The 26,227-nt window shown below is 35.6% G+C and overlaps 6 protein-coding genes across 7 annotated transcripts in view; 2 read left to right on the plus strand and 4 right to left on the minus strand.

Annotated features, from left to right (window-relative positions):
- The window catches only part of LOC115441293 (sine oculis-binding protein homolog), a 36,443-nt gene extending 35,218 nt beyond the window's left edge, over nt 1–1,225 (minus strand). Inside the window, exon 1 of the mRNA XM_030166028.2 lies at nt 987–1,225. Within this exon, the coding sequence (XP_030021888.2) occupies nt 987–1,058 (72 nt within the window). The 5' untranslated portion in view covers nt 1,059–1,225. The remainder of the gene's footprint in view (nt 1–986) is intronic.
- Nucleotides 1,226–6,554: 5,329 nt separating this feature from the next.
- LOC115440458 (membrane-bound transcription factor site-2 protease) lies at nt 6,555–9,309 on the minus strand. The gene is made up of 2 exons (XM_030164777.2): nt 9,112–9,309; nt 6,555–9,040 (listed from the first exon to the last, which is right to left on the minus strand). The coding sequence occupies exons 1-2, from the start codon at nt 9,184–9,186 to the stop codon at nt 7,628–7,630; spliced, it is 1,488 nt and encodes a 495-aa protein (XP_030020637.2). The 5' UTR covers nt 9,187–9,309; the 3' UTR covers nt 6,555–7,627.
- A 295-nt stretch (nt 9,310–9,604) lies between these two features.
- On the plus strand, nt 9,605–15,313 carry LOC119189771 (transmembrane protein 39A-like). The gene is given in 9 exon segments (XM_037440329.1): nt 9,605–9,978; nt 9,980–10,039; nt 10,648–10,923; nt 11,196–11,335; nt 11,995–12,093; nt 12,348–12,570; nt 13,064–13,229; nt 13,743–13,882; nt 14,260–15,313. Coding segments are annotated over 9 exon segments (1,536 nt in total). The 5' UTR covers nt 9,605–9,795; the 3' UTR covers nt 14,509–15,313.
- LOC115440445 (probable cysteine--tRNA ligase, mitochondrial) lies at nt 15,310–17,406 on the minus strand. Its single transcript, XM_030164750.2, has one exon. The coding sequence runs from the start codon at nt 17,318–17,320 to the stop codon at nt 15,782–15,784; it is 1,539 nt and encodes a 512-aa protein (XP_030020610.2). The 5' UTR covers nt 17,321–17,406; the 3' UTR covers nt 15,310–15,781.
- Nucleotides 17,407–17,657: 251 nt separating this feature from the next.
- On the plus strand, nt 17,658–19,924 carry LOC119189772 (cytochrome c oxidase assembly factor 5-like). Its single transcript, XM_037440331.1, has 3 exons — nt 17,658–17,875; nt 19,382–19,477; nt 19,783–19,924. Exons 1-3 carry the CDS (start codon nt 17,768–17,770, stop codon nt 19,822–19,824), a joined length of 246 nt encoding a protein of 81 aa, XP_037296228.1. The 5' UTR covers nt 17,658–17,767; the 3' UTR covers nt 19,825–19,924.
- Nucleotides 19,925–20,590: 666 nt separating this feature from the next.
- LOC115440855 overlaps nt 20,591–26,227 on the minus strand; it is a 54,661-nt gene continuing 49,024 nt past the window's right edge. For both annotated transcript variants that reach the window (XM_037440330.1, XM_030165355.2), the window contains 2 exons: nt 25,317–25,829; nt 20,591–25,004 (listed from right to left, as the gene is read on the minus strand). In XM_037440330.1, coding sequence (XP_037296227.1) covers nt 24,732–25,004; nt 25,317–25,829 — 786 coding nt within the window. In that variant the 3' untranslated portion in view covers nt 20,591–24,731. The remainder of the gene's footprint in view (nt 25,005–25,316; nt 25,830–26,227) is intronic.

Here is a 26,227-nt window from a genome sequence, read left to right on the forward strand (position 1 = left end):
GCTGTTGTCCAATACAATTAGTTACTTTTTTATAGACATAGAAGTAAGTTTTATTTCCTGTGACATGCTCACATCAAAAATAAGTATTTTGTCAGCTGTAGCGAGTGCCGAGTGCCCAGCGCCGGCCAAGCGAGGTAAAATAATACGCATAAATATCGCCACAACATTATAACACCCGAAATAAAAACCATTACATATCCAACAATATCTAGGACAAGTAGCCTGGCGGTAACATAAATTAAAACGACCTCAAAATTTTCGTTTACAAATCTACGCGGGTGTCCCGTGACGTCACCGGCGCGTGGACAACGCCAATGGGGTTATTGACATGTCAAACTATTTGCGTGGCGCCAAAATGTGCGCGCGAAACTACAACGGTGTCGCCTGCCGCGGTCGAATCTCACAACTCGCGAGCGACAACCGCCACACATTGCCGATTACGATAAACAGATGAAAACAATAAATTGAAGCGTCGACTTGTGGCCTGGGACGTTCTCGTGTTACGTTTTGAGCAAAGGAACGTCTAAAATTACCCGGCACGCACACTTGCGCGCTGCCGCGTCCCTACACTCCGACACACCGCACACAGCCGAGCCGCCTATATCTATTATCAAAACATCCAGCGACTCTGGTTACAGCGATCCGAGCGCGCTTCGCGTATCGCGTTACACACTTTAATGGCTGGAAAAGGCCTCGAAAACGTTATATTACACGGGTTTTATTGTACATCGCGAAATGTAATTAATATTGTAATCGTACACCGCATAATTTATTCAACGCAATCCCGGCACGAATCGCGGTCTGGCCGAGGACCCCTCGCGGATCGGCATGAATATCGAATTTAAAAATACAATTCCACATCTCCTGTTACGAACCGCGCTTGCATAGGCTGCTTGCCAATAACACGAAACTGTAACATGATAATGGTTTTCCAACGGAAACTCGCGTCATTTGTAGAAAAAAAAAATTACAAATATTTGTCTTACCTTGATTTCTTCTTCATTCTCTTTTTTCACGGGAGCCCCCGGCGGCGATTTGGCGCTCGTTTTATTGTCCATGGTCAACGAATTATAACACTAGTTTCAAAGTTTTATAACGCTTGCACAATAGTTTCAATATGGAAATGGGAAAAGTTTTATTATTAATATCGTAAACATTTCGCACGCGCGCATCGGCATCGACTAATCAAACAACACACACAACTCGCGCGGCGTTCGCAGCGCGACTGCCGGCCGCCATGATTGGTCCTTTCAGTAGCTCGCGGGAAAAAAGTTCATTTTCCCGCGCTCGTCTATACCGCTCTGGGCGGAGCTTACGGGTGACGCATGGGCGGATAACTTTTGCTGGAACTTAGAATCATTTTGTTTACAAAATAACTTTCTTATTACTTTGTCACGCACCATGACAAAATGCAACTTTGTAAATGAAGTCGTGTGTGTCGAAATGTAACAAGATGTATTTATAAGACAAGGCAGAATACTAAAGTAGGTATAGGTATTATAAACATTTTAAATTATGGATACACAATATAATTAATGTAAATATATTTTTTTTCATCAATTTACGACATTATTATAAATTTTGGTCAAGAAAACTCAAACAACAATAAAATTAATTCGCTTAATGTAAAATAAAATTAATTCGTTTAATTAATAATTAAACGCTTTGACTCTACATAACTTGGGCAATAATTAGGTATATTATTTAATAAAACAAATACTATATATGTATCATCTTCTGACTCAATTAATTAGAAGATTCATTTGTTTGTAATGGATTATAACGAATAAAAACTAAGAGAATGACCGTTTTAAATTGAATTTGTGAACTAAAATGAATCTATGTGTATTAATATAGAGACCATAACGTCAATTACTGAAAGGACCGTCCTCTCGGATGGGTTTTGTAACTAATTTTTATTTTAAAAGCGCATTTCGCCCATACATTTAAATGATAGACATGGGTGAATATTGAGACATTTTTTTGGTTGTCCTACGTCCGTAAGACCTAAAAATTTTGGCGTGACTCGAATGCACGTTTTATAGTCCACTGCACATCCGCTGTGCCACGGTAGCTGTCAAATTAAATTCTATTGAACTTTAAACACTTACGGCCGTTTCAGTAAAGGATCCCAATCTTATCCTTGGATCTGATCCCGTAAATAAACCAATAAAATTATTTTATAAGTATCTGTGCCGAAAAACTATATTTTGATTGGTCAATTGTTTCAATAATGGAATAAAGCTAATGGAGTCGTTATTCAAATCGGTGTTTAATCGCATTAAGCATCTGAGGACAGCGCGCATAATTCATACCAACTATGGGTGATTTTCCATTTTTTAGTGTTTGACTACCGTTTTTACGGATGATTTTTAAAATCGCTTTTTTTTCTTTTGTTTTTTTTTTTATTAAAACTAGGCTTTCAGTAAAAGAAATAAAAGGCTCAGAATTAAAACCTAAATTGATAAAAACCTTCACAGTTATTGCTATAATAAAGCTAAGTTTATAGGAATATTTAAAACAAAAGCAACATTGCAGCCTTATTAAAATATCGAAAGTGGCGAGTAAAGGGGTCCGTAGGATTTGACAAGCCGTAAAGTTACTATTATGCATGTCAGCCGCAGATTATAATATAATATTTAAGTATATCATTTATAATATTTATATGACTCGGATAAACTTTTATCCTTTATTAAGCGGCGATAGCCTAGTTGGGTGAGGAACGGACTGCCGAGACGGATGTCCGCAGATTCTCATCCCAAAGGCACACACCTATGACTTTTCTAAAATATTGTGTGTAAATTATAAAAATACTTTGTAAATTATCGCTTGCTTAAAATGTAAAAGAAAACATCGTGAGGAAACCTGGATAATTGAGAATTTCTTTATAGGAATTTTTAAGGTGTGTGAAGTCTACCAATGCGCACTAGGTGAGCGTGATCGACACTAAGGCTTAATCCCTCTCAGTAATAAAGGAGGCCGGTATCCAGCATTGAGACAGCATATCACATTATGCAGGTCTGATATATTACTATCTATATAATAAGTATTAACTTTTGTCATCATCATCATCAGCCACATAAAGTCCATGTCTGAGAATAGGACTCCCCTAAATAGTTCCAGTTGGACCTGTCAAAAGCGATATGCGTCCAACGTGTTCCTGCTACATTCTCCATGTCGTCTGTCCCTTTTGGATGTCAACGTCCAACGCTACAATTGCCGGTACGACGTCTCCTTTCTTTTAAACTATTAGGTATAGGTAAGCCTCTCTCTTCAGTCGGCCCCTCATTACTAGGAATCGTGATTCCGTCTAATTAGTAGTCTTCGTCACGAGGCGCGATCTTCGGCGTGGTGCACCCCTACGCTCATTGGCATATTCAGGGAGTTGGCGACCTGGTCCGACCAGCGCTTCGGATTACGCCCTCTTGGTCGCTTGCCTTCGAGCTTGTCTGGTTTTCGTCGCGCTATATGTCCAAAAATATTTTAAAATATGACTCAGACAGACGGAAGATAGCCTCTGTTGACGTTCCAGCTAGAGCTCTTAGGTATAGGTAAGTACTTTATATTATATAGGTACATCTATCTATACTTCTATACTATTATATAAAGCTGAAGAGTTTATTTGTTTGAACGCGCTAATCTCAGGAATTACCGGTCCGAACTGAAAAATTCTTTTTGCCTTGGATAGCCCTTTGTTCGTGGAGTGCTATAGGCTATATATCATCATGCTATACCCAATAGGAGCGGAGCAGTAATGGCTAAACTCAGAAACTACCGGTCCAAACTGAAAAATTATTTTTGCTTTGGATAGCCCTTTGTTCGTGAAGTGCTATATGCTATGTATCATCACGCTACACCCAATAGGAGCGGAGCAGTAATGGCTAATCTCAGGAACTACCGATTCGAACTGAAAAATTATTTTTGTGTTGAATAGTCCTTTATTTGTGGAGTGCTCAAAGTTATATATCATCACGCTATGACCAATAGGAGCGGAGCAGTAATGGCTAATCTCAGGAACTACCGGTTTTAACTGAAAAATTCGTTTTGTGTTGGATAGCCCTTTATTTGTGGAGCGCTACAGGCTATATATCATCATGCTATGACCAATAGGAGCAGAGCAGTAATGGCTAATCTCAGGAACTACCGGTTTGAACTAAAAAAATCTTTTTGTGTTGGATAGCCCTTTGTTCCTGGAGTGCTATAGGCTATATATCATCACGCTATGACCAATAGGAGCGGAGCAGTAATGAAATATGTTGCAAAAACGGGGAAAAATTATTAGTTTTGAGAGCTTCCGTTGCCTGCGCTGCGTAAACGGTTAAAGTTATGCAACAATGATGTATGACGGGATTGTTCCTCTTAAAAAGTTCTAAAAAATATATTATAAAACAAAGTCCCCCGCTGCATCTGTCTGCCTGAACGTGTTAAACTCAAAAACTACCCAACGTATTATGATGAAATTTGGTATGGAGACAGTTTGAGACCCTGGGAAGAACATAGGCTCCCGGGAAACTACTACTTTTATAACAGAAAATTTTAGCCTGAAAAACTTTATAACGCGGGCGGAGCCGCGGGCAAAGGCTAGTATTATATAAAGCTGAAGAGTTTGTTTGTTTGTTTGAACGCGCTAATCTCAGGAACTACCGGTTCGAGCTGAAAAATTATTTTTATGTTGGATAGCCCTTTGTTCGTTGAGTGGTATAGGCTATATATCATCACGCTATACCCAATAGGAGCGGAGAAGTAAAGGCTAATCTCAGGAACTACCGGTTCGAACTGAAAAAATATTTTAGTGTTGAATAGCCCTTTGTTCGTGGAGTGCTATAGGCTATATATCATCACGCTATACCCAATAGGAGCGGAGCAGTAATGGCTAATCTCAGAGAACTATCGGTTCGAACTGAAAAAATATTTTTGTGTTGGATAGCCCTTTATTCCTGGAGTGCTATAGGCTATATATCATCACGCTATGACCAATAGGAGCGGAGCAGTAATGAAACATGTTGCAAAAACGAGGAAAATTTATTACTTTTGAGAGCTTCTGGTGCGTGCGCTGCATAAACGGTTAAAGATATGCAACAAGAATGTATGACAGGATTGTTCCTCTTCAAAAGTTTTACAAAAATATATTATAAAACAAAGTCCGCCGCTGCATCTGTCTGCCTGAACGTGTTAAACTCAAAAACTACCCAACGTATTAGGATAAAATTTGGTATGGAGACAGTTTGAGACCCTGGGAAGAACATAGGCTCCCGGGAAAATATATAGCGTGACTTTTATAACGGAAAACTTTAGCCCGAAAATCTTTATAACGCGGGCGGAGCCGCGATCAAAAGCTAATATTTAATATTTGTGTAGTAGCATTACTTTGCCGTGACCGTATAAAAAAACCTATTGGCGACCACATGCGGATGTGATGCCGCGTCAGCAACGTAATGTAGGTATGCAATGCAGTCGTAGCGTGTACACCGGCGAATTCCGGACACTTCTTGTTGGTTTCAAGTCTAATATGTGTGCGACAGTGAAATGTACCGCGTGATATAGTTTGGATATAATTCTTAAAAGAATACCGTAAAAGGCACCGTTTAATATCACATTAAAAACAAGAAAATCATGCTATGTTTATGTCGCATTATATTTATTTATGTATTTCTAGAGAGACGAAATATGGGCTGTATGAACTTGTTATCCTTTGAAAGTAAAATCTTTATTATAAAAACATCTAAAATGTCATCCAAAAACAGCTGATCAGTGGATGTCAACTTCACCCGAAACGTCATGATTAACAAAACAACAAAATATTTATCATGAATTCCTTATTATTTTTATGTAGTTGTTCGTAATGCAATTGTTATAAACTGTAAAATAGTAATATACTGGGAAATGTCTTCGAAATTACCAAAGTCTGCACTTAACCTCAAACAGGTGATTCTCTTTTGCGTTATAATTTTGTAAATATGTCACGATTGACTTGTTTGAGAAGCTTACTTTGAAATAAAATTTTAAGTTCCTATAGTGCTTACTTGCCATATCATTATTTATTAATTTGAGATATTATATAATAAAAAAATGCTCGTGGATAAATATTTGACATAAGTACCTAATTTTATTTTTTTAGTTTCTCCTAAGACAGCAAGTACTAAAATTATACAGAGAAATATTCCGCACAATAAGGCATGTTCCAGATGAATCGACACGTATAGAACTAAAGCAATGGGCCAGAACTGATTTCCGAAACAACATGCACCATACAGATCAGACAGCCATCAAGTCAATGCTGCACTATGGAAAGAAATCACTGAAAGATTTGCAACACTCTTTAGCTCTTAGCAAAAGTTAGGAATCATACAAAGTTGTGTATATTACAATTTAAAAGTAGAATGTTATTAAATATGATGTGTATTATTATTCTCCCTTTTAACTGCTTTTAAAACAGTAGTTCACCAGAACTTGTGTATTTGGATGTGGTACTTTCCAAACAAAACTTATTTAACATAAACAATAACCCAAGATATTGTAGACCATTGAAAAAGGAGTAAAATAAAATAAACACATACACAGTACAAATGTTTATTGATAAGATTGATTCACACTTGTTAGTATATCTTATATACTTAAGTGACTAGGTTAATAAATACTAACATTAATAGTAACTATGTACAAAGACTAAACCAATTCATACAATATACTGGATCAACATAACACATTGCTGTAAAATTTTCTGTAAGTAGCACAGCTGACCGGAGCAAACACTCCCACACAATGAAAGACCTGCATGACGCATGGCACCTGTAAGCCCATTGTTTACAAGGGTGGGCAGACATATTGAGGGTGTTTACCACCCACCCATGCCTCTAGCTGTACCTACCACACAACTATACCATATTTACCAAAAAAAAATATTGGGAAAGATCAACCCACTTTTAAATTATATCATTTCATGGATGCTAGTAAAGTCTTGTTTTTATAATTGGGTTCACTTTAGTTTCATATAGATTATTCCCTACTAAATATGGTAAAATTAAGTAGAAACTGCTTATTGCCCCATTACTCAGATATCAGTATAAGTAATATGAAATTACAATGCTAATTGAGTCATCATCATTCACAGCAAAGTACTAGTACGCAAGAGTATTTCCACTATTGTTTGATTCAGGAACAAACTACTTATTACATTTGAGGTTGACGTAAAAATGTATGAAAGTGACAAAATTAAATTGTTCTATTTTCAATTTCCTTCAAAGCTAATAAATCAAACTACATCTACTAGGAATGTGCGATTAGAAGTGTTATGATCTATGCTCTATACAATAGTGATCATATTAGATGAGTGAATTTGTGTAAACACAAAAGCTCAAAGCTCCAATTATTTTATTAAATCTAATACAACCAATATTGGGCACTTTTGACATGGAAGCACATTTTCTGATACATTTGTCAATTTACATTGTCCTCATATATAACCAATCAGTCAAAAATACCAACCAATATGATAACATTGCTTATTTTCAGTATTATTTTTAATCAATGATTTAAAATGCTTTTTTACTTAGCCAAATATCTACACAACAGTATGTCAGACTTCTTTAGAAAACATTTTTACAAACTACCATTTAAAATAGTTCACCTAATTATCGAAATAAATTGCTTTGTAAAACAAGTACACTAATATAGGCCCAGTAACACCAGTTCCTACTACAATAGTAAACACAGTGAAGAATGTTATAAAGTCACCATTCTTATTCAAATATTTTGCTAGTATTTGTATTAAGTTCCTGGTAATATGATGTCCATCCATTCCATAACAGGGTACTACATTCAGAAACCCTATACCCATTGAAAATATAAATATGTATCTAAGAAGTTTTTCAAATTGTGAAGGAGAGAAGAATGAGAACAGTTTGAGTCTTGGAAAATATTGGTCTATGAATACAGTTTTATGCAAGTCATATGGCACACCTAAATATAGGACAGCATTGTTGTCCTTCCGTTCAATGATAAGGAAATATGTATGGTTGTTCAAAGAAGGTTTGAGACAATGCATGGCTCTTGGGCAACTGTAGCCACCAGCTTCTGTGCATTTTATAGTGTGTTCCTTCACCATATCCCTAGGTTTTAAACATGAATACTGACCAGGGAGTACTGACTCTGCAACTACTTTAGGCTCCATGTACTCAAAACAAAAGCTGGTAAGATCATCCTTTCTGCAACATTCAACAACATCATTCTCCTTGACTGTCTCCATCATGATTTCATCATTCTGTGCCACAAACTCTGCACTAGTACACAAACCAAAACGTTCATGCGCCATATGAAGGCAGTACATCCAATCATTAGAGGATTTTATATCACACCCATTTACTGAAGTAATTATGTCATCCTTTTCAAGACCTCTTGCACTTTTAAGAGGAGAATCAGCTGTGAAATCAACTACCCTCACACCCACACCAGTCTCATATGCTATATTAAATAGTATTGGAGCAGAGAAGAATAATAACAGGGCCACTAAAGCCGTAGCAATATTGTGCCAGACTCCTGCACAGTATATTTTCAGTCTCTTGGTAACAGCTAAGCTATTCAAATGCTCAGTGTTTATTTGGACGAATGCTACAGGGATTATAGTGAATACATAAACACCTACAGACAATAGCTGTACATCTTCCTGTGCTGCAGCCATGGCATGACCAAGCTCATGAAACACGGTGCTAAATGATATTGCTAAGAAATACACCCAAAAGTCCGAAGCAGGAATATTAATACCAGGCAACATAGCTTTGACTTCAGGCACATGGTTCAGTTGTATTGTCTCATAGAAATGCTCGAATATGAAAGTCAGGAGAGTCCATATCGCAAACGGTAAGAACACCCAAATAGTGAACAGATATCCACATGTGAACCATTTCCGTAGGACACGATTTAAGTTTTTGCTCCATCTGTATATGAACCGGTTAAATGCTGTCGTAGTCCAGGAAAAGTTGAGAATTCCCACTTTAAGGCCAGTTCCTTCAAGAAAAGCGTAGTATGGGTAGTGCATGCAACTCTGCAAAATGATTTACTAGTTAGAATATGGGCAATAACATTTTTGTACATAAACAAGATAATAAACTGCACCTTGAAAACTGAATCAAAAAACCATATCACCACATAAAATGTCAACACAAATGTGCACAGTATTGCGAACGACATTTTGTTCTTATTTATTGAGATTTGCGATTGGGAATTTAGTAGACATTATTTAGAAAATCAATCAGTTTTGAAAGCCGGCATGAAAATTGACAAAATTCTGCTGCAATTTGGCATTCCGAGTTTACAATGGACAGTGGAACAACATTTATAGCATGAATTTGTACCAGGTCTAAGCATTGGTAATGGTCATACGTCATAATATTTTAGTCATATGGTAACGTAAATTGACGCAATAATAAGCAAACAAAAGTCATAACATAAGTAAGATACTTGCAAAACCAAAATGCATTGCATAAACCTACGTCTGGTTAAGTATTGCTAAAATCCTAGTCAAATGAGTGTCCATAACTAATCAAAAAACCTCATTTTTATTTTCTTCAGATGCAGTCACACAAAAGCCCAATTTGTCAATTAGCAAATAATCTCTTAACAGCCAATTGTGTGGCGATCAAGGCTGTCTGTTTACCCACTTCCTATTTCCTTGATAATTTAAAAAAACAAAGTGACATTTGTTGATTTCGTCAAGCAAGTGTGTGAGTGAGTCAAGTCAATCGAAATCGAAATAAATAATTATTGTGATACATAATAAAACATTTTAACATGTGAGTGATGAGTTGTACGGAAAATGAAAGTGGCCCTTTTGTCGTGTTCTTCTTACCAGCGCTTGTCGGCTGCCTGACCATACTTTTGGCCAGACGCTGGGCTAACTCACAAGTTAGCAATACTTCCTCGACAGCCGTCTCTAGACGGCGAAAGATCATTAAGGATCCGCTTATTAAGCGGCCTTTGCCGCTCGATTGCCTGTAAAATGATGCCGCCTGGATCAAAGAAAACCGCTGGAGTGAGTAAGAAGGTAACATTCATCTTCACCTTTCACCTTTAAAACCTCTCCGAATATCACATTAATTACTTTCTACGAGACCAGCTTTGTCATCGCAACATCATGTATTTCTGTAAATTAATGATTAATTTAATTATGAATATAAACAAGTTCTATACCCTGTTTACAAGTATAACCTATTTAATAGCCCTATGTTATCAACGTCGCGTCGTGTGTGGTCGACGTTTCACTTTCAGGTTTATATTAAGTATATGTTTAGTCTATCTTCTTGTCTAACTATGTGTGCATACAATATAACAATCAATAAATTTGTTCAGCAATTGATCTTGATTGCTTATGTTAAAGTTCAAATCATGGATGCTCTAATGAAACAAGTGGAGAATAGAATTGTGTTTTTTATTAAAAAAATATAGGATTGAAATATTTTTTTTTTATTTCAATGATATGAAATAAATTGTTGAATGTAAAGTTAGACCATTATGTAGCTGTCTATTCACACTTTTACAATAGTCATGCTTGTGTAGAACACTAAATACTCTCTCTTCCTTTACTCTATGCCTTTCCTTTAAGATCTACAAACTCATAATTTATATATAAAGAAATAAAAAAAACAATTGCAGGGAGTATTTCCAACCACTGAGGAGGAAATGAATGGCGGCAAACGTGTGGGCCGTCCTCGCCTCGCGCCGACCATCACCCCACTACTATCAGAGGTCAAACTCGCAGAGGGACCAGTCCCTCCCAAGCACATACCGTTCCCATACATACCCGCGGGATGGAGCGTTTTTGTTTGAGGCAATGACATTTGTTTTACCCTAGTCGCTACTGGACTGCAGTTTCTGAATCTGTATAGAACTGCTTGGTGGTTACCACATTCATACACAAATCAGACAATGGTTAGTTGGTACCTTTATTAATAATCATTTTCATTTAGTTGCTACATTTTATTTGTAATTTCACTAAAATATAATCACTAGTGCTATTTTTTTTATTCCATTGTCTTGTTTTAATTATTAAAAATAAAAAGTATTTAAAAAATTGCCTCTAACATGTTTTGTAATAAGTATTTATTTTACAGTGAAACAGAAAAATATTTAAAGCCATTTATTATTACTGTAGGATCCCTAATGGAACGATAAGGTCAATAATGATTGCATGATTGTTTCAGAATTTCTATCTGATTGATCCACATTTGGTTGCGTTTATAGTGACAATAATATTCACAAGACTATTGCTCAGTATATGTTTGGCACTGTTAAGGACTATATTGGCACCGAAACTCATGCCTCATGCAACTATAGCAGCCAGGTAAATATTTGTGTTGACAGGGTATATAGAAATTACATTCAGGAAAAGATGTTTAATTAGGTGTTTTGTTGGTCTGCATTCAATTTTTAATATCTGTTCCATGAGTATAATTTATTTTATATTATTTAAGTATGATAAACAATTATCTAAGTATTTGGAAAAAATACCTTGGATCAATAAACATTATTGTGGTTCATATAACTTCCTACAACCATATTATTATCAACAGTTATGAACTAAAAGATATATTGTAACAATGATAAAAACCTTTATTACTTATTCAGGGCCTTTTTCACATTGCATTCTAACCTGAAACCACATACTTATAATTTTGAAAATAACACTACAATAAGTTACTCAAACTGTAGGTGTAAATAAAAAATTCATAACAATGGCAACATCTAACTTTCAGTCGGAAATATATTCACACATCATATTCGCACTAATCTACAAAATTATTAAACAATCAGAAAACTGAAACAATAACATTTTTTTTTTCATATCATAAAGAACTCAAGACGTAATCAGTGCACAAAATCTTAAAATAAATTAATTAAAACAGTTTCTACAGATCTCATTTTAAATTATGTTCATACCATATTACAATAGGAATGTATGTTTATTTTTTAATTACTTAATGAGTTGTATATTATTTTCAGAATGTTCATATTGGGCATGGTGTTGGGTTCTCTAGCGTGGTGCACATACTTTATAGCGCTCAAATATCCACTTGTGAAGATATTCTACCTCTGTTACCCGTAAGTAGTTCTGTATAAAAACAGTTAACAAAACATTGCTATTTTTATGAATTTTACAGTTCAAAATTTTAATATTATTTTCCCTATATATATCTTATGTCAGCTGATCAACTGTAGATTGCCCTATGACAGAATTTGGCCACCAGACAAATATCACCACCACTAAGCTCTATTACTCACTATATCTTACTTAAAATTAATAAAAAAGATTGAAGGAAACACCAACTGAATTATTTTATTTATCATTATTCCAGTGCGGTAGTCTACTTCCTCCTATTCGGATTCCATTCTGGTCCATTCCTGGAACTAAATCATTCGGACGCGCCTCCGCTGCATTGCTGCTCGCACGACCCGCAGCAAGTTAGAGACGAAGTGAACGCTCTGAGACAGGACTTCAACATGAGAGTCAAGAAGATCCTGTTCAACTCTGTCGTGGGAGCGTACTACTCTAGTTTCATACCATGTTGTTTTGCACAGGTTTGTATTTGGTACAGTAAAAACTTCTTTAACATGTTTTTACCAGTATATTGGTTCTGCTGGGAATTCATTATCTCTTATATGGATTGTGGTTCATTTTTCTTTGTAGTCAACAGTAACTGTGATGCTATAGTGTTATGAGGTGCTTAATAAAACCAACAAATCTTTTATGATATAATTTGATGTATGTATATTAAAATGCATATATTCCAACCATGTTTAAAAGCTGGCAAACCACTTGTACAGGCTAAAGCCACTCCAAAGGCAGCTAGAGTTTTGTTTAAAAAATACCCCACAATGATGATTTACCAACTATTATATCAGGATAATTACTTACTTTCTATAGACCATATTTTGATTGTGTCGAATGGCATGAGGTAGCCATCTCCTACCATTCAATGCACTATCTAGACGGTATCGCGCTTACCATCAGGTGCAGTCTTTTTATCGTGCTAGAATAATAAAAAAACAATAACTTAATATGACATTCCAGTCGTACCTGTACTACGACGTGTACGGCGCGTCGCAGCAAGTAGCGTTCGTGTGGGGCGGACTGTTCGGGCGGTACGCGAGCCAGCTGCTGTCGGGCGCGCTGTGCGACGTGCCGCACCGCGCCGCGCTGCACCTCGGACGGTGGAAGCTCGACACGGCGCCTGCAGGTCGGCTACTAATAAATATAGTTTAATTTATTTCAGTCTGCTTGTTCACGGATTCGATTCTATTGTGTAAGTTATACATCAGGAGGACGTAATGATGACATGATACAACGCTTTTGATACGCAATACGTGTGATTGTGGTTTTCAACCCCTGCCTTTTTTCATTATTAGTAAGTTCTTTGTGATTGTATTAACGTTTTGGTATTCATAATCATCAGCACTACCACCTGTATTAATTGCACCCATGCATGTGAGCAAACAAATCACACACATCAAATTTTCGTCCCAAAGGGACCACAGTGGTGCAATTAGTCACCAAATTTCCGTCCCAATATGTGATAGAAGCCAAGCGTATCGTCAAATTGGGCATAAATACCATACAGCAGCAGACCCAATATCACTGTGTCTGACCCAGGAATCGAACCCAGGACTTTAGAGCGGTGATCGTAACGCACACGCAACTATGCACGCAATAATATGGAATTACCTATTTTACTGTGTATTATAAATTCCAGATGCGTCGGAGGTCCCGGCGTGGTCGGGCGCGCGCGCGTGGGCGCTGGGGCAGCGCGCGTGGCACGCGGGCGCGGCGCACGCGGCGAGCGCGCCCACCGTCGCCGCCGAGCCCGCCTGCGCTGCGCATGTGCGCTTCTATGTTAGTATTGCGGTTCTTATTTTTAATAATATCAGCCTTGTATTATATACTGTCCCACTGTTGGGCACGGGCCTCCTCTACTACTGAGAGAAATTAGGCCTTAGTCCACCACGCTGGCCTAGTGCGGATTGGTAGACTTCACACACTTTCGAAAATTCCTATGAAGAATTTTTCAGGTATGCAAGTTTCCTCATGATGTTTTCCTTCACCGTTAAAGCAAGCGATAATTCAGAAAGAATACACACAATTTTTTTTAGAAAAGTCAGAGGTATGCCTTGACATTTGAATCTGCGAAAATATATATATAATAATATTTTATTTCAATATTTGGATCAAACAAACCAACATCCAAACTCATATAATTGTTTCCTTCACAGGCGGTGTTCATAAATCCATCAATGTTGCTGTGTCTACTGTTGTGCCTGCAACTGTCGCTGATTGTACTCCAACTGTGCTTGCTCTTCAGCTCAATACCTTGGCACAACTTTTTGTCCATAGTCATACTACTGTTCATAAACTACTACACGCTATTCAAGATGGTGCGGGACTATTTGGTAGCGTGGAAAGTATATAAAGCAGAGAGTATGATACAGGATAAAAACTGTCCAATAAGTATGGCCAACTGATATAGTGGAAACCGTTTCAATGCTAGCACAAAACTTATGTAATGCGTTTGTCTTACTGTGTCTTGAAGTATTAATGCGATTTGTTTGGGTATTATAAAAGATAACATAAGTATGAAAATGGTCTAAAACACTACATGAAACATTGGCAAACTTGTCTCAAGCAGTTAAGTTGAAAATGGTTCACATTTGTTTCGTAAAAAGGCTACAGTCCGAAAAATTTACTCCAAAAGTATGGTTATGGTTATGGGCTCCTTTTTCCGCACTTAGCCCGCTTCTTCTTCACACTTCAACTTCACATCAGCTAATACTCCAAAAGTATTAGCTGATGTGAAGTTTTGCTAAGAAGCTTTTTTGGTGACCTTTTGTTAAGTTTGTATAATAGTTTGCACATAGGCCATCTTCGTCCCATAATAATAATCAATACCAATTCACAGTACTACATGATTCAGTAGGACAACTGCTTATACAAAATTTATCAATGGATCCGTTTGTACTTAATATTGGATTATTTGTTGCGCTCTTTATATTATGTTAAGATAAATTTGAACAAAGCATTGTGAAAAAATTATAAGACTGACATTACCCAAACCGTTTGTGCGAGAATATACATCACCCGTAAAAAAACATCTTAAAACAAATGTGCAGTTTAAAAGTAAATAATTAATTAAAAAAAATACTTGCCACAAAGTAAATGTTTATTTTTTAATTTACAACTATTTTATTTTTTAAAACCCTGAAATCTCGTTTCATAGTCTAGTCAGCGGACATGAATGTAAGTAAATTATAAAATAAAAACATGAATGGACCAAATATTTTTTATTTTTAAATAACATGTTTAACATTCTTTTCAATTTGTAATTGATTAACCTCTCCCTTAAAGTAAAATTGCATATATTCAAAGAATATCACTTGGTAATTCAATGACTTCTGAGTGAGAGACCCACTTGTGTTAAGTTTATCAGTGCAGTGTAAATTCCTACTCTATAAGGATTATTCACATAATATAATACATTTGATTGTAAAAAAATCATGCCTAAGCTGAAATTTTTTAATCTTATCAAAGCTATGCTGAAGGAGGTGGCATATATATATGCTGAAGGAGATACCATGTATGACATACTAGGTCACTATAACAATGTTATTTGGGTTGTTCTCCACTTTAAGTCAAACAAAATATTGTTTGTTTTATGAATATTAAATGCATTTATATACTGTCAGGGTTTTCACACTGTATGTTAATAATTAACAGAAGTTATCATTTTATTGTTATCAATTATTTTATTAACACCCATGATGGGGTCTTGTTGCTATCATTTATTTGTACTTTGATTGACTTCATTTTATCTCTAACAATATCACATGCCTTTAATAACTCTTTATCTTTCTTAGATAAAGCGTTTAGTCTGACTGTATGTCTAAATTCAACAAGTGTGTCTATAAGCATATCGGAAAAAATATTCTCTTGAGAACCATCTTGTAGTTTCAATCCAAATTTCGTTAGAACTCCTGTTATATATTCCACTATTAATGTCACAGTCACGGGATAGTATCCACTGCTGTCATTTTTTATAATTTTATTTGTGCTTGAAATTAAATTTAACATATTATTTATACAAGTAGCTGTATCAAAATCAGTTTTCAAAGCTTCTATGTTACCATCTTGAACTTTTTGCAACTCTTTCAAAATTGAATCTTTATATTGACATGGATGTGTTGCTGTATTATTATTGATATAAACAATGGCATCTTTAAGGAAGAATTTAAACTTATTCAAAACTTCTTCAGCATTTTCCATTGCTGCATCTGTGTACTCCATGGAATATCTGTAGTTAGATATCAGGCAAGCCATCCTAAACGTATCTGCACTGTATGTTTTTAATAATTCTGGTATGGATATTGTGTTTTTCAAAGATTTGGACATTTTAGTATCACCTTTAACTTGTAAATGGCCTACATGTATCCAATAATTGGCCCACTGCCTACTGTTGTGATAAGCACAGGACTGTGCCTCTTCATTCTCATGATGTGGGAAGCGCAGATCAATGCCTCCTGCGTGGAAGTCAAGTTGTGAACCAAATACCTTGCTCGCCATAGCAGAGCATTCTATATGCCAGCCAGGTCTTCCAGAACCCCAGGGGACATCCCAGTAGGGTTCTCCTGGCTTGTGTCCTTTCCATACAGCAAAGTCCATTTTATTTTTCTTTTCCTCATCTGATGGCTCACCTTCGTCTTGCATTCTGCTTAACTTTCCATATGAAGGAAATTTACTAGTATCAAAATATACTGAACCTGTCTTCGACACATATGCCACTTCATTATCAATGAGTTTCTTCACAAAGCTGGCGATACAATCGATTTGCTCGGAGACGCGCGTAATTATTAGTGGTTTTTCTATGTTCAAAGAGTTCATGTCGAGCCAGAACTCGCTTTCATATTGTTTAGCGATGTTTGTGAAGTGAGTATTCGTCTCGAGTCCCCTTTTTATGATTTTGTCGTCGATATCTGTAATGCCCATTGCAGTCACCAGGTTCACATTAAAGAATGATTTTAATATCCTTTGAATGATGTCTAGTTTTACGTAGCAACTCGCATGACCAATATGTGCCGAATCATAGACAGTGGGGCCGCAGGAATACCATGTTGCGATGTGGGGATCGCTCAAAATCACCGGAACCCTCTGATTAGCCACACAATTGTAAACATAGATCCCGGTTGGGTTCCCGTAGGGCATCAGCCATTTTGTCTCCTTGTAGGGCTTCAAAGTACAGACGTGCGAAATTCTTCTCACAGATACAGTGAACAACGTGTTCATTTTTCCATAAAATACATTGATAACACTTTATTAACAAAACAAAGTGATAAGTATGGATTATTATTTATTAGGTACTAGGTATTTGTCATTTTTATCAGCTGTTTCCGTTCCTTTCCACTAATTCTTTAGAAATAAACTGGATAATCTATGGGAAAGGCTAAACATTTGATGTAAATATAAATACACTTATTTACGTATAATATAGTAACTTTTACATCGTAACTAGATATTTTTGTGAGGTATAATAATTAAAAGTTTAAGTTTTTTTTAATAGAATAGAAAGTATGAATGGCTGTTTGTTACACCAGCTACTGCCATGTTATTTAGTTGACTTTTGACATTGCTAATTTGACATTCAATATTGTCAAATAGTAATAGAATCCTTGCGAATTAAATATTGCTAATTAATTTTTTTTCTTCAGAAAATAAGAAATAACAGAATTTAGAATGGTATCTTTCGGCCCAGATGAAGTTGGCTTAGCAGATCAATCACCATGCGCGGGTATTCGAGCTGATCTAAAGACTTGTTTACTGAACAGTGATTGTTGTGTAAAGGTTAGTTTACAAAATATATATTTCATGAATAATTTTGGCTGTCAATAAACTAAATTGATTTGTTAGAGTAACCAACGAGATACTGAATTTCTAGTATTGCATAATTAAGTAAAATAATTTAATTAATATATAGTTAAATTTGTGATTGTAATATCTTGCCGATTTATTAAATTACCCAGAAAGTGTAAGTCGGCTTCCGATTAGTTAATGACTGCTTATATAATACTAGCTTTTGCTCGCGGCTCCGCCCGCGTTATAAGGTTTTTCAGGCTAAAGTTTTCCGTTATAAAAATAGTAGTTTCCCGGGAGCCTATGTTCTTCCCAGGGTCTCAAACTATCTCCATACCAAATTTCATCTTAATACGTTGGGTAGTTTTTGAGTTTAACACGTTAAGGCAGACAGATGTAGCGGGGGACTTTGTTATATTATTTAGAACTCTTTAAGTGAAACAATCCCGTCATACATCATTGTTGCATAACTTTAACCGTTTACGCAGCGCAGGCAACGGAAGCTCTCAAAACTCATAATTTTCCCCGTTTTTGCAACATGTTTCATTACTGCTCCGCTCCTATTGGTCATAGCATGATGGTATATAGCCTATAGCACTCCAGGAACAAAGGGCTATCCAACACAAAAAGATTTTTTCAGTTCAAACCGGTAGTTCCTGAGATTAGCCATTACTGCTCCGCTCCTATTGGTGATAGCGTGATGATATATAGCTTATAGCGATCCACAAATAAAGGGCTATCCAACACAAAACGAATTTTTCAGTTGAAACCGGTAGTTCCTGAGATTAGCCATTACTGCTCCGCTCCTATTGGTCATAGCGTGATGATATATAACTTTGAGCACTCCACAAACAAAGGACTATTCAACACAAAAATATTTTTTCAGTTCAAACCGGTAGTTCCTGAGATTAGCCAATACTGCTCCGCTCCTATTGAATATAGCGTGATGATATATAGCCTATAGCTCTCCACGAACAAAGGGCTATCCAACGCAAAAAGAACTTTTCAGTTTGGACCGGTAGTTCCTGAGATTAGCCATTACTGCCCCGCTCCTATTGGGTATAGCGTGATGATATATAGCCTATAGCACTCCACGAATAAAGGGCTATCCAACGCAAAAAGATTTTTCAGTTTGGACCGGTAGTTCCTGAGATTAGCCATTACTGCCCCGCTCCTATTGGGTATAGCGTGATGATATAAAGCCTATAGCACTCCACGAATAAAGGGCTATCCAACGCAAAAAGAATTTTTCAGTTTGGACCGGTAGTTCCTGAGATTAGCCATTACTGCCCCGCTCCTATTGGGTATAGCGTGATGATATATAGCCTATAGCACTCCACGAACAAAGGGCTATCCAACGTAAAAAGAATTTTTCGGTTTGGACCGGTAGTTCCTGAGATTAGCGCGTTCAAACAAACAAACAAACAAACAAACAAACAAACTCTTCAGCTTTATATAATAGTATAGATTTTAATAGCATTTTAATGTATCTTTTAGGACAAAAAAACGCCGCGTGAATGTTTGCAGAATGGGGTTGTGCCCGAAGAATGTATACAACTGAGGCAGAGTTTCTTTGAGTGTAAACGGTCTCTAGTGAGTATTTTATAGACTTCTTTTTACTTACAATAATTGTAAATAAAATAACCCCTCCATGAAATAAAACAGTAGATAGGGTATCTTTTGCTTACTTCTGTAATTAACATAGCACTTGACCATATTATAATTACCATAATACTTCTGCTATTTATACTAAATGAAAGAGTAAGTATATTTAAGGTTTTATAATCTACAAAATAAGCTCCAATATAATTGAATTTGTTCTAGGTAAATATAAATAACATTATCATTTTTTGTATAAAATGATGCGATTTTATAACAATCTCTTTATTTCTTTTCAGCTTGACAACAGAAGAAGGTTTCGAGGTCACAAGGGCTATTAATGTGAGGATTTAAATATTTTAGTTATACAATTAGAGATGTGACAATTTCCAAACATGTACAAGGTATTAATTATGTTTATTAAAAGTTTATTGTTTTACATAATTTCTATTATTTGAATATCAATTTGCAAATCCTGTTTCAAAGACCTATTAGATTATGGCTTAAATTAAAAATAAATTTAAGTACTTGTAGACACAATCTGTCATTACAGACATAACAATTAAATAAAATTTTAAACTATCTCAGTTGGGCTATGAGTGGGAAATGAAACTGGCAACAATAGGTAGTTAGATGTAATTTAAAATATTGTTATATGTATTTCTTTTTATGTTTTCCCTTAGAAATCAATATGGTCATGTGATGTGATTGTGTTTCTGAGATATGGTAAAATAATAAAACTGAGTTTCATACGATTTATTTTAACCTTATTATCTAACACAATATATTATATTGCTTGGTGTAGGGATATATTTTTTATTTCACCTTACTTTCTTTATCCAATATGTGGTTGCTGTGTATCATAGGTATATTTAGCAAACTTTTTATAACTTTCTGCCTACCCGATATCAACCCTTTCTAGGGAACTTTATTCAGTGTTAAATTGAGTTGAAAGCCCACACTAAGAGTTGGTCAACCTGGGAATCAAACCAGGATGTCCGGGTTCCCAACCCATATAATATGGTCCCTCTAGACCAACTAGGTCACCAGGGAATAAGGATGTTTAAAATAATAAATAAAGAATTCAGTATGTAATAAAACAACACATCAAATTCGAGATTTTATTATAAAAATAATTGAAATTCGATTAAATTCAATTCTAAACAAACTATGAGAGCTTAGCCCGTAACCAAATTTCGCTTCACAAGCTGAACAAGTTATATTTTACATTTTCGTAACCCAGAACATGTCATACAAATGTTTCGTTTCGATATTTGCCATATTTCCAACATGAATTTTATTAATCGTTATTCTACACAAGCTTATCTAATAATTTAGAAATGTTATTGTATTTTACATAAATTTGGACTTTGTGCAATCGTATTTAAATTCGCATATCACTCTAGCATTACTCTATCTCAAAAACTTTAATAACAACAAAGCATAGGTATCTTTGACTCTAGATTTCATACTCTCGTAACTGACTAATAATTATCCTATTACTTAACCCGATAACAGCCGATTTTAATAAACGATCCCAATCGCTGTCTTTGAGTCGATAGCAGAAATGGACCAATCAGATTATAGTTTGTTTGACGTACTTACAAATGTCTTATTTTAATTGGTTTATTCTTATGTTAAATCTGAAGTAAGAGATTGGGAAAGGTTGTTAAAATCGGCCATGACTCAATTTGACACTTAAAAGTGTTATTTTTTTAATCCTCTCTATGCTAAAAGCGGAAATATTTTATCCTTGTAAAACTTTAAATTTGTCTGCATTGATTTTTTTTATCCTATTGTGCATAAGATTAAAAATACTGATTTAAAATCACAGGACTTCGATTTAGCATAGAATGGATTAAAATACTTAATGTTACTCTAAGAACTGCTTTCAATTGAACACAAATTATAGTTGTACGTTATAAGTATTAATATTTAACTGGCAATATTCTGAGAACAGCCCTCATTATCATGTTAGTTGGTGTTTTACTTACGTATCAATGTTCAATTCGCTTATATTAAAACTAAAGCAAGATTAAAAACGTGAACTGCAAGCAATTTTTAATACCTAACTCCAAATTGACTAATTTAGCACCATAGCAAAATAAATACTTATTACTGTAGGTACCTACGCGTAGAGTTGAGTTGATTGAGAACCAAATATCTATAGTATTATATTTTTTTTGTGAGTATTTTTGTTCTTTAGAGTCTTATGGCCAGCCCCAGCCTTAGGTACCTGGGCGTTCCGAACGATTATTCCCGGCGACCTTTTTAGGTCACAATAATATCTACTATTCTAAAGCTATTTTATATTTTCGAATTGGGGTCCGTAGCGCCCCACCTACTCCCGCGGCCCCTCCCAGCGATCTGCGCTTGGGTGACAGTTCCCTTAAGCCTTGAGCTGCTTAGGTCGCCCTACTATAACGGTCAAAGAACACTTTTCGTCTTTGCCCACATTGATGCAAACTCAATTATTTTTCAATAATTGATTCTATTCATATAACCATAAAATATTTTTGGTTCTTAACATCCCTTTACTAATAATTATTTTGAATGTGAAACTTACATGCTATATTATTTCTAAAATGATTGAATAATCATTCGTGTTTGTGCGTATTTGAAATAGCAAGAACTAAGTTTAAGTTGAAATATGGTACTAGTGTAATTTTAGAAAGCTATAAATTCTATTTTACCTTTTTAGAATGAAGCAAATATTGGTTATTTGATAATTTTAACGGATACATCTGAGTACAAAGAAATGTTTTTCAGATAAGAATCATGATACATATCCCGTTTAGTAAAATAGGTAATAATATTATGTAGAGGTAAGAAAAGACAATTAATTATAATCGATAATCGATAACATTACAACAATAGACACATTATATCAAATAAATTGCGAATATTTGAAAATATTGTCTATTTACGAAATTATAAGAAGTATTTGTAAATAATAGTTTTATAGATTAAACTCCATAGTTTATATTTGAGCCATAAAAATAAAATACATTTGAAATAATTATAATTAAATATTATCTGCAAGTTACATTCAAATCTTGAATACATTATGATATGTACGGGAGATATGCAGAATTCCGTGAAATTAAACAACATTTACACAAAAGTTATCTCCAAGAAATTTCCCAAGTAAAGCCTCTAGTCGACGGAGCAATTTCCACCTCACACGTGCGATTCTTAAAAGGTAACAAACTTGTCGTGTCTAAAACTTCAAACACAATGGCGAGGCAATTCTTGCACGCATTCGTAGACGAGGCTCGCCTCATGAAACTTGCCGCAAGAAAATTGCTCTATCTTGAGTCTTGGCGACCGCGAACTAAGTTGCAGTATGGGCATGAGTTTTATTTCAAAATGTAACTAAGCTGACAAATGTTATACGTAGTGAGAAGATTTTGGATTTATTTAACTTATAATTCGTTGCGTCGATTTATTTTGGTTTGCGTCGTGGAACAAGTAAAATTACTTCATATTACGCAGCGTAAAATTCAATTAATATGTATGTATACCGTAGCAATATTTTGACGTGTACGTTGTGCGTGTGATGTCAACACATGCTTACGTTCTGAATTCTGAATACCTTATTAGAATCACTACAATAAACCCAACAAATCTCGCTGCAAGACCTAAGTGCGTGTATATTTGTGTAAGAAAAGTGCTTTTTTATTTAATAGTCACAGAGGAAAATCATATAAGTATATTTTATATATCTTCCTAAACTGTACCTAATAGAGAAAAGGAAATGAGGCAAAAATGTAACGTAGTAAAAAAATTGCGTGTGAGTTATGTGTTACTTGAAACTTGAAAAAATATATTAAAGATGGAATACTGCTTGCTAAAATATTTTTATTGCAATCCATTTTACCGTATGTGAGTTTTTTTTGTAATTATAATGTGTTCGTCGCCAGCGTAATGTTACATTAAAGTAATAAAAGTTTCTTTTTTGTCGAAGCCTTCAGTGAAAAATAAGTTATGTCGATAATAAAAATAATGTTCTATAGATATTTTTTTGATAATATATATTTTTTTAATACAAAACGCATTCACGCCATGGCCTTAAAAGACATATTCTATGCATTCCACATATCTATAATTGTTATTAGATCATTTTTATTAATGGTAAACCGCCGATGTAACCTACTCGTTAGTTTATTTGACACTGTGCAGTAAGAGATAAAAGTAAGTTTTTTAGGTATCAATTTATTTACCTATTAGCTTATAATTATTAGAAAATTGTGTTCCATCACCAGTTATGAATATGATAGTAATTATTTGCATTATATTCGTTGCATTATTATTTATTGCTAATATAATCATAAATAGAAGTATGGAGACAACGTAACTTAGGGCTAATAATGTTATTACATTTATCCTTGTTCTACTGGATAATCAATTTTTTGTGGTAACCATGGATAAGCTTCCTCTTCGAAATTATAAATCGAACAGTAATGCATTCAATTCAAACAAAATTAAATCTATTAATCACATTTATTCAAAAATATCATCATCATCAGCCGCAGGATTTCCACTGCTAAACATGGGCCACCGCCAAAGATTTGCAGATCGACCTGTAGGAAGCGGCCTGCATCCAGTGACCTCGTGCGACTTTTATGAGGTCATTTATCCACCTCGTGATGGACGTCCGTGAATTGTGGCCTGGCATGGCCTGGCCAATTCGTAGCTTCCACTCCAAAAGCTTGCCCCATCGGCCATCCGTTTTGTGAGCTATGTGCCCTGCCCACTGCCACTTTAGCTTGCTTATCCAATACATATACTTGTATTTAATAAAAAGTTCAAAATAATAATCTCATACTCAGTAAATAGCAATGGCCATGTATGCTGGTGATGGAACTGAATGAAATGACCACTACATAATACTTTATCTTAATGTCGAAAGAACACTTTGTCAATAAACGTTTCATACGTACTGTAACGCACTATAGATATACTTAAACGTTTAAGTTTTGGTCCTTTTGTTTGTGACGTGTGTTGGTAACCATTTTGAAACGACTTTTTAGGTTGCATATAATTAAATAAAAATTGAAAAAGGTTATAAACGTTCCATGTTACGTTGAATAACGTTTTTATGACCTGTTTATTCAATAACCTTTATACATTTTTTCTTTATTCATGATTACATTCATCTATTACAATCCAAAAAATCACATGAAACAACCTAAAAAGCCATTTACAAAACAACACAGTCCAGGCCGACTAGCCCGGTGTTCCTCTACTAGAAAGTCTGTATGGGTCGATATAGACCCGTGTAGCCACACAGCCGCGCCCTTAACGCTGTCACCAACATGGCGGCGCCGGACAAATCGTCCATGAGGTTGGCACACTCGCAAACTAAAAGGTACATTTTGTCCCCGTGAGCCGCGACGGATTTGTGTAGGGCTATCTTTCGCATGCCCACTGTGTGGGGCAGATGTCTGTACAGCATCCGGGCGCCAGTCCAGTACAGCCAGTTGCGTTCGAAACGCTCGCCGTCATCGCCTTCGAACACCTGGAAATGGGGACGAAAGATATCTTACTTAATTGATCAGTAAAAATAAAAGAATCGACGAAGAGATAACCTCTATTGGTTCGTGAGACAAAGGGGAAATCGTGGATATTAGAGAGAAGATTATAGGGTCCAGTTTGTTCTTCGCGAAGTAATAATGTTTGTAGAAGAATGGATGAAATAAATCAACGGTAGATTAAAAGTAACGAAACGATTATCTTCTAATTAAGTATAATAATATTTTTAAGCTTATAAAAATCGAATTGCTGCTTTTTTTAAATAATTTGGTTTTAATTCAGTTTTAAAAGTACAAACCTTATAAACACTAATAATGAATCCCGTAGTGGGTGTGTGTGACTTCTTGGGCCCACCAGCAAGATCGTTGAAGGGCGGCCGGCAGATCATGGCCACCTCACTGTACAGGTCCAGGGTATGCGCCGCCGAATACCTTATCGTCTTCGGGTCAAACTTCGACAACGAAGCACATCGCATATTATTATAGAACAACAAAGGGTCAGTTTGCGTCGTATTTATAACATAGTATGATATAAACGGGAACTCTGCATTTTTCTCCATATTAGCCAACAGCATTCCACCAACAGCAGTGTTTGCTTGAGCTACCTCGTTTAACAGCTCGCTTGCTGCTGTCTTCTGTTTGATCAAAGGTTTGGCGAGAGGAGATTCCAGTATTGGCTCTATTGGTTCCAGTGGGCTCATCAGATGCGCCAGGATACACAGTTTGGGGTCAGCGATCTCTAGTATGCTCAATGAGTTTTGGCCAGTCTTTGTCGTTAGTCCTTTCTCTGGTGTCGGTGGTGGTACTGGGAGCTGGAAAGAATAAAAATATGTATGTATTAGGTACAAAATTTATATTTATGTAATATAAGTCTAGGTGAATAAAGCACATAGTTATAAAAATACCTGTGTGACCTCTAACGCAGACGTGAGTGATGCTTCCAAAATGTGGTATGCAAATATTAAAACCAAGAATTTTTACATTATTCCACATCTGACGGAGGATAAAAATGTATCTTGACTATTGTTTAATTATCGCTATGATTTATGGCATTTAAAAAGGCGCTAAAGGACAATATTTGAAAATAAACAAATGCTGGTATATAGGTATACCTACATGTAATATATATTTTCTTCTTCTTGTTTAGCCTTTGGAATTCCATAGTTGAACGTAGGCCCCCTCTAAAGATTGAACGACACCTTAGAAGCGA

The sequence above is a fragment of the Manduca sexta genome, chromosome 19 (assembly GCF_014839805.1).
Source record: "Manduca sexta isolate Smith_Timp_Sample1 chromosome 19, JHU_Msex_v1.0, whole genome shotgun sequence".
NCBI lineage: Eukaryota > Metazoa > Arthropoda > Insecta > Lepidoptera > Sphingidae > Manduca > Manduca sexta.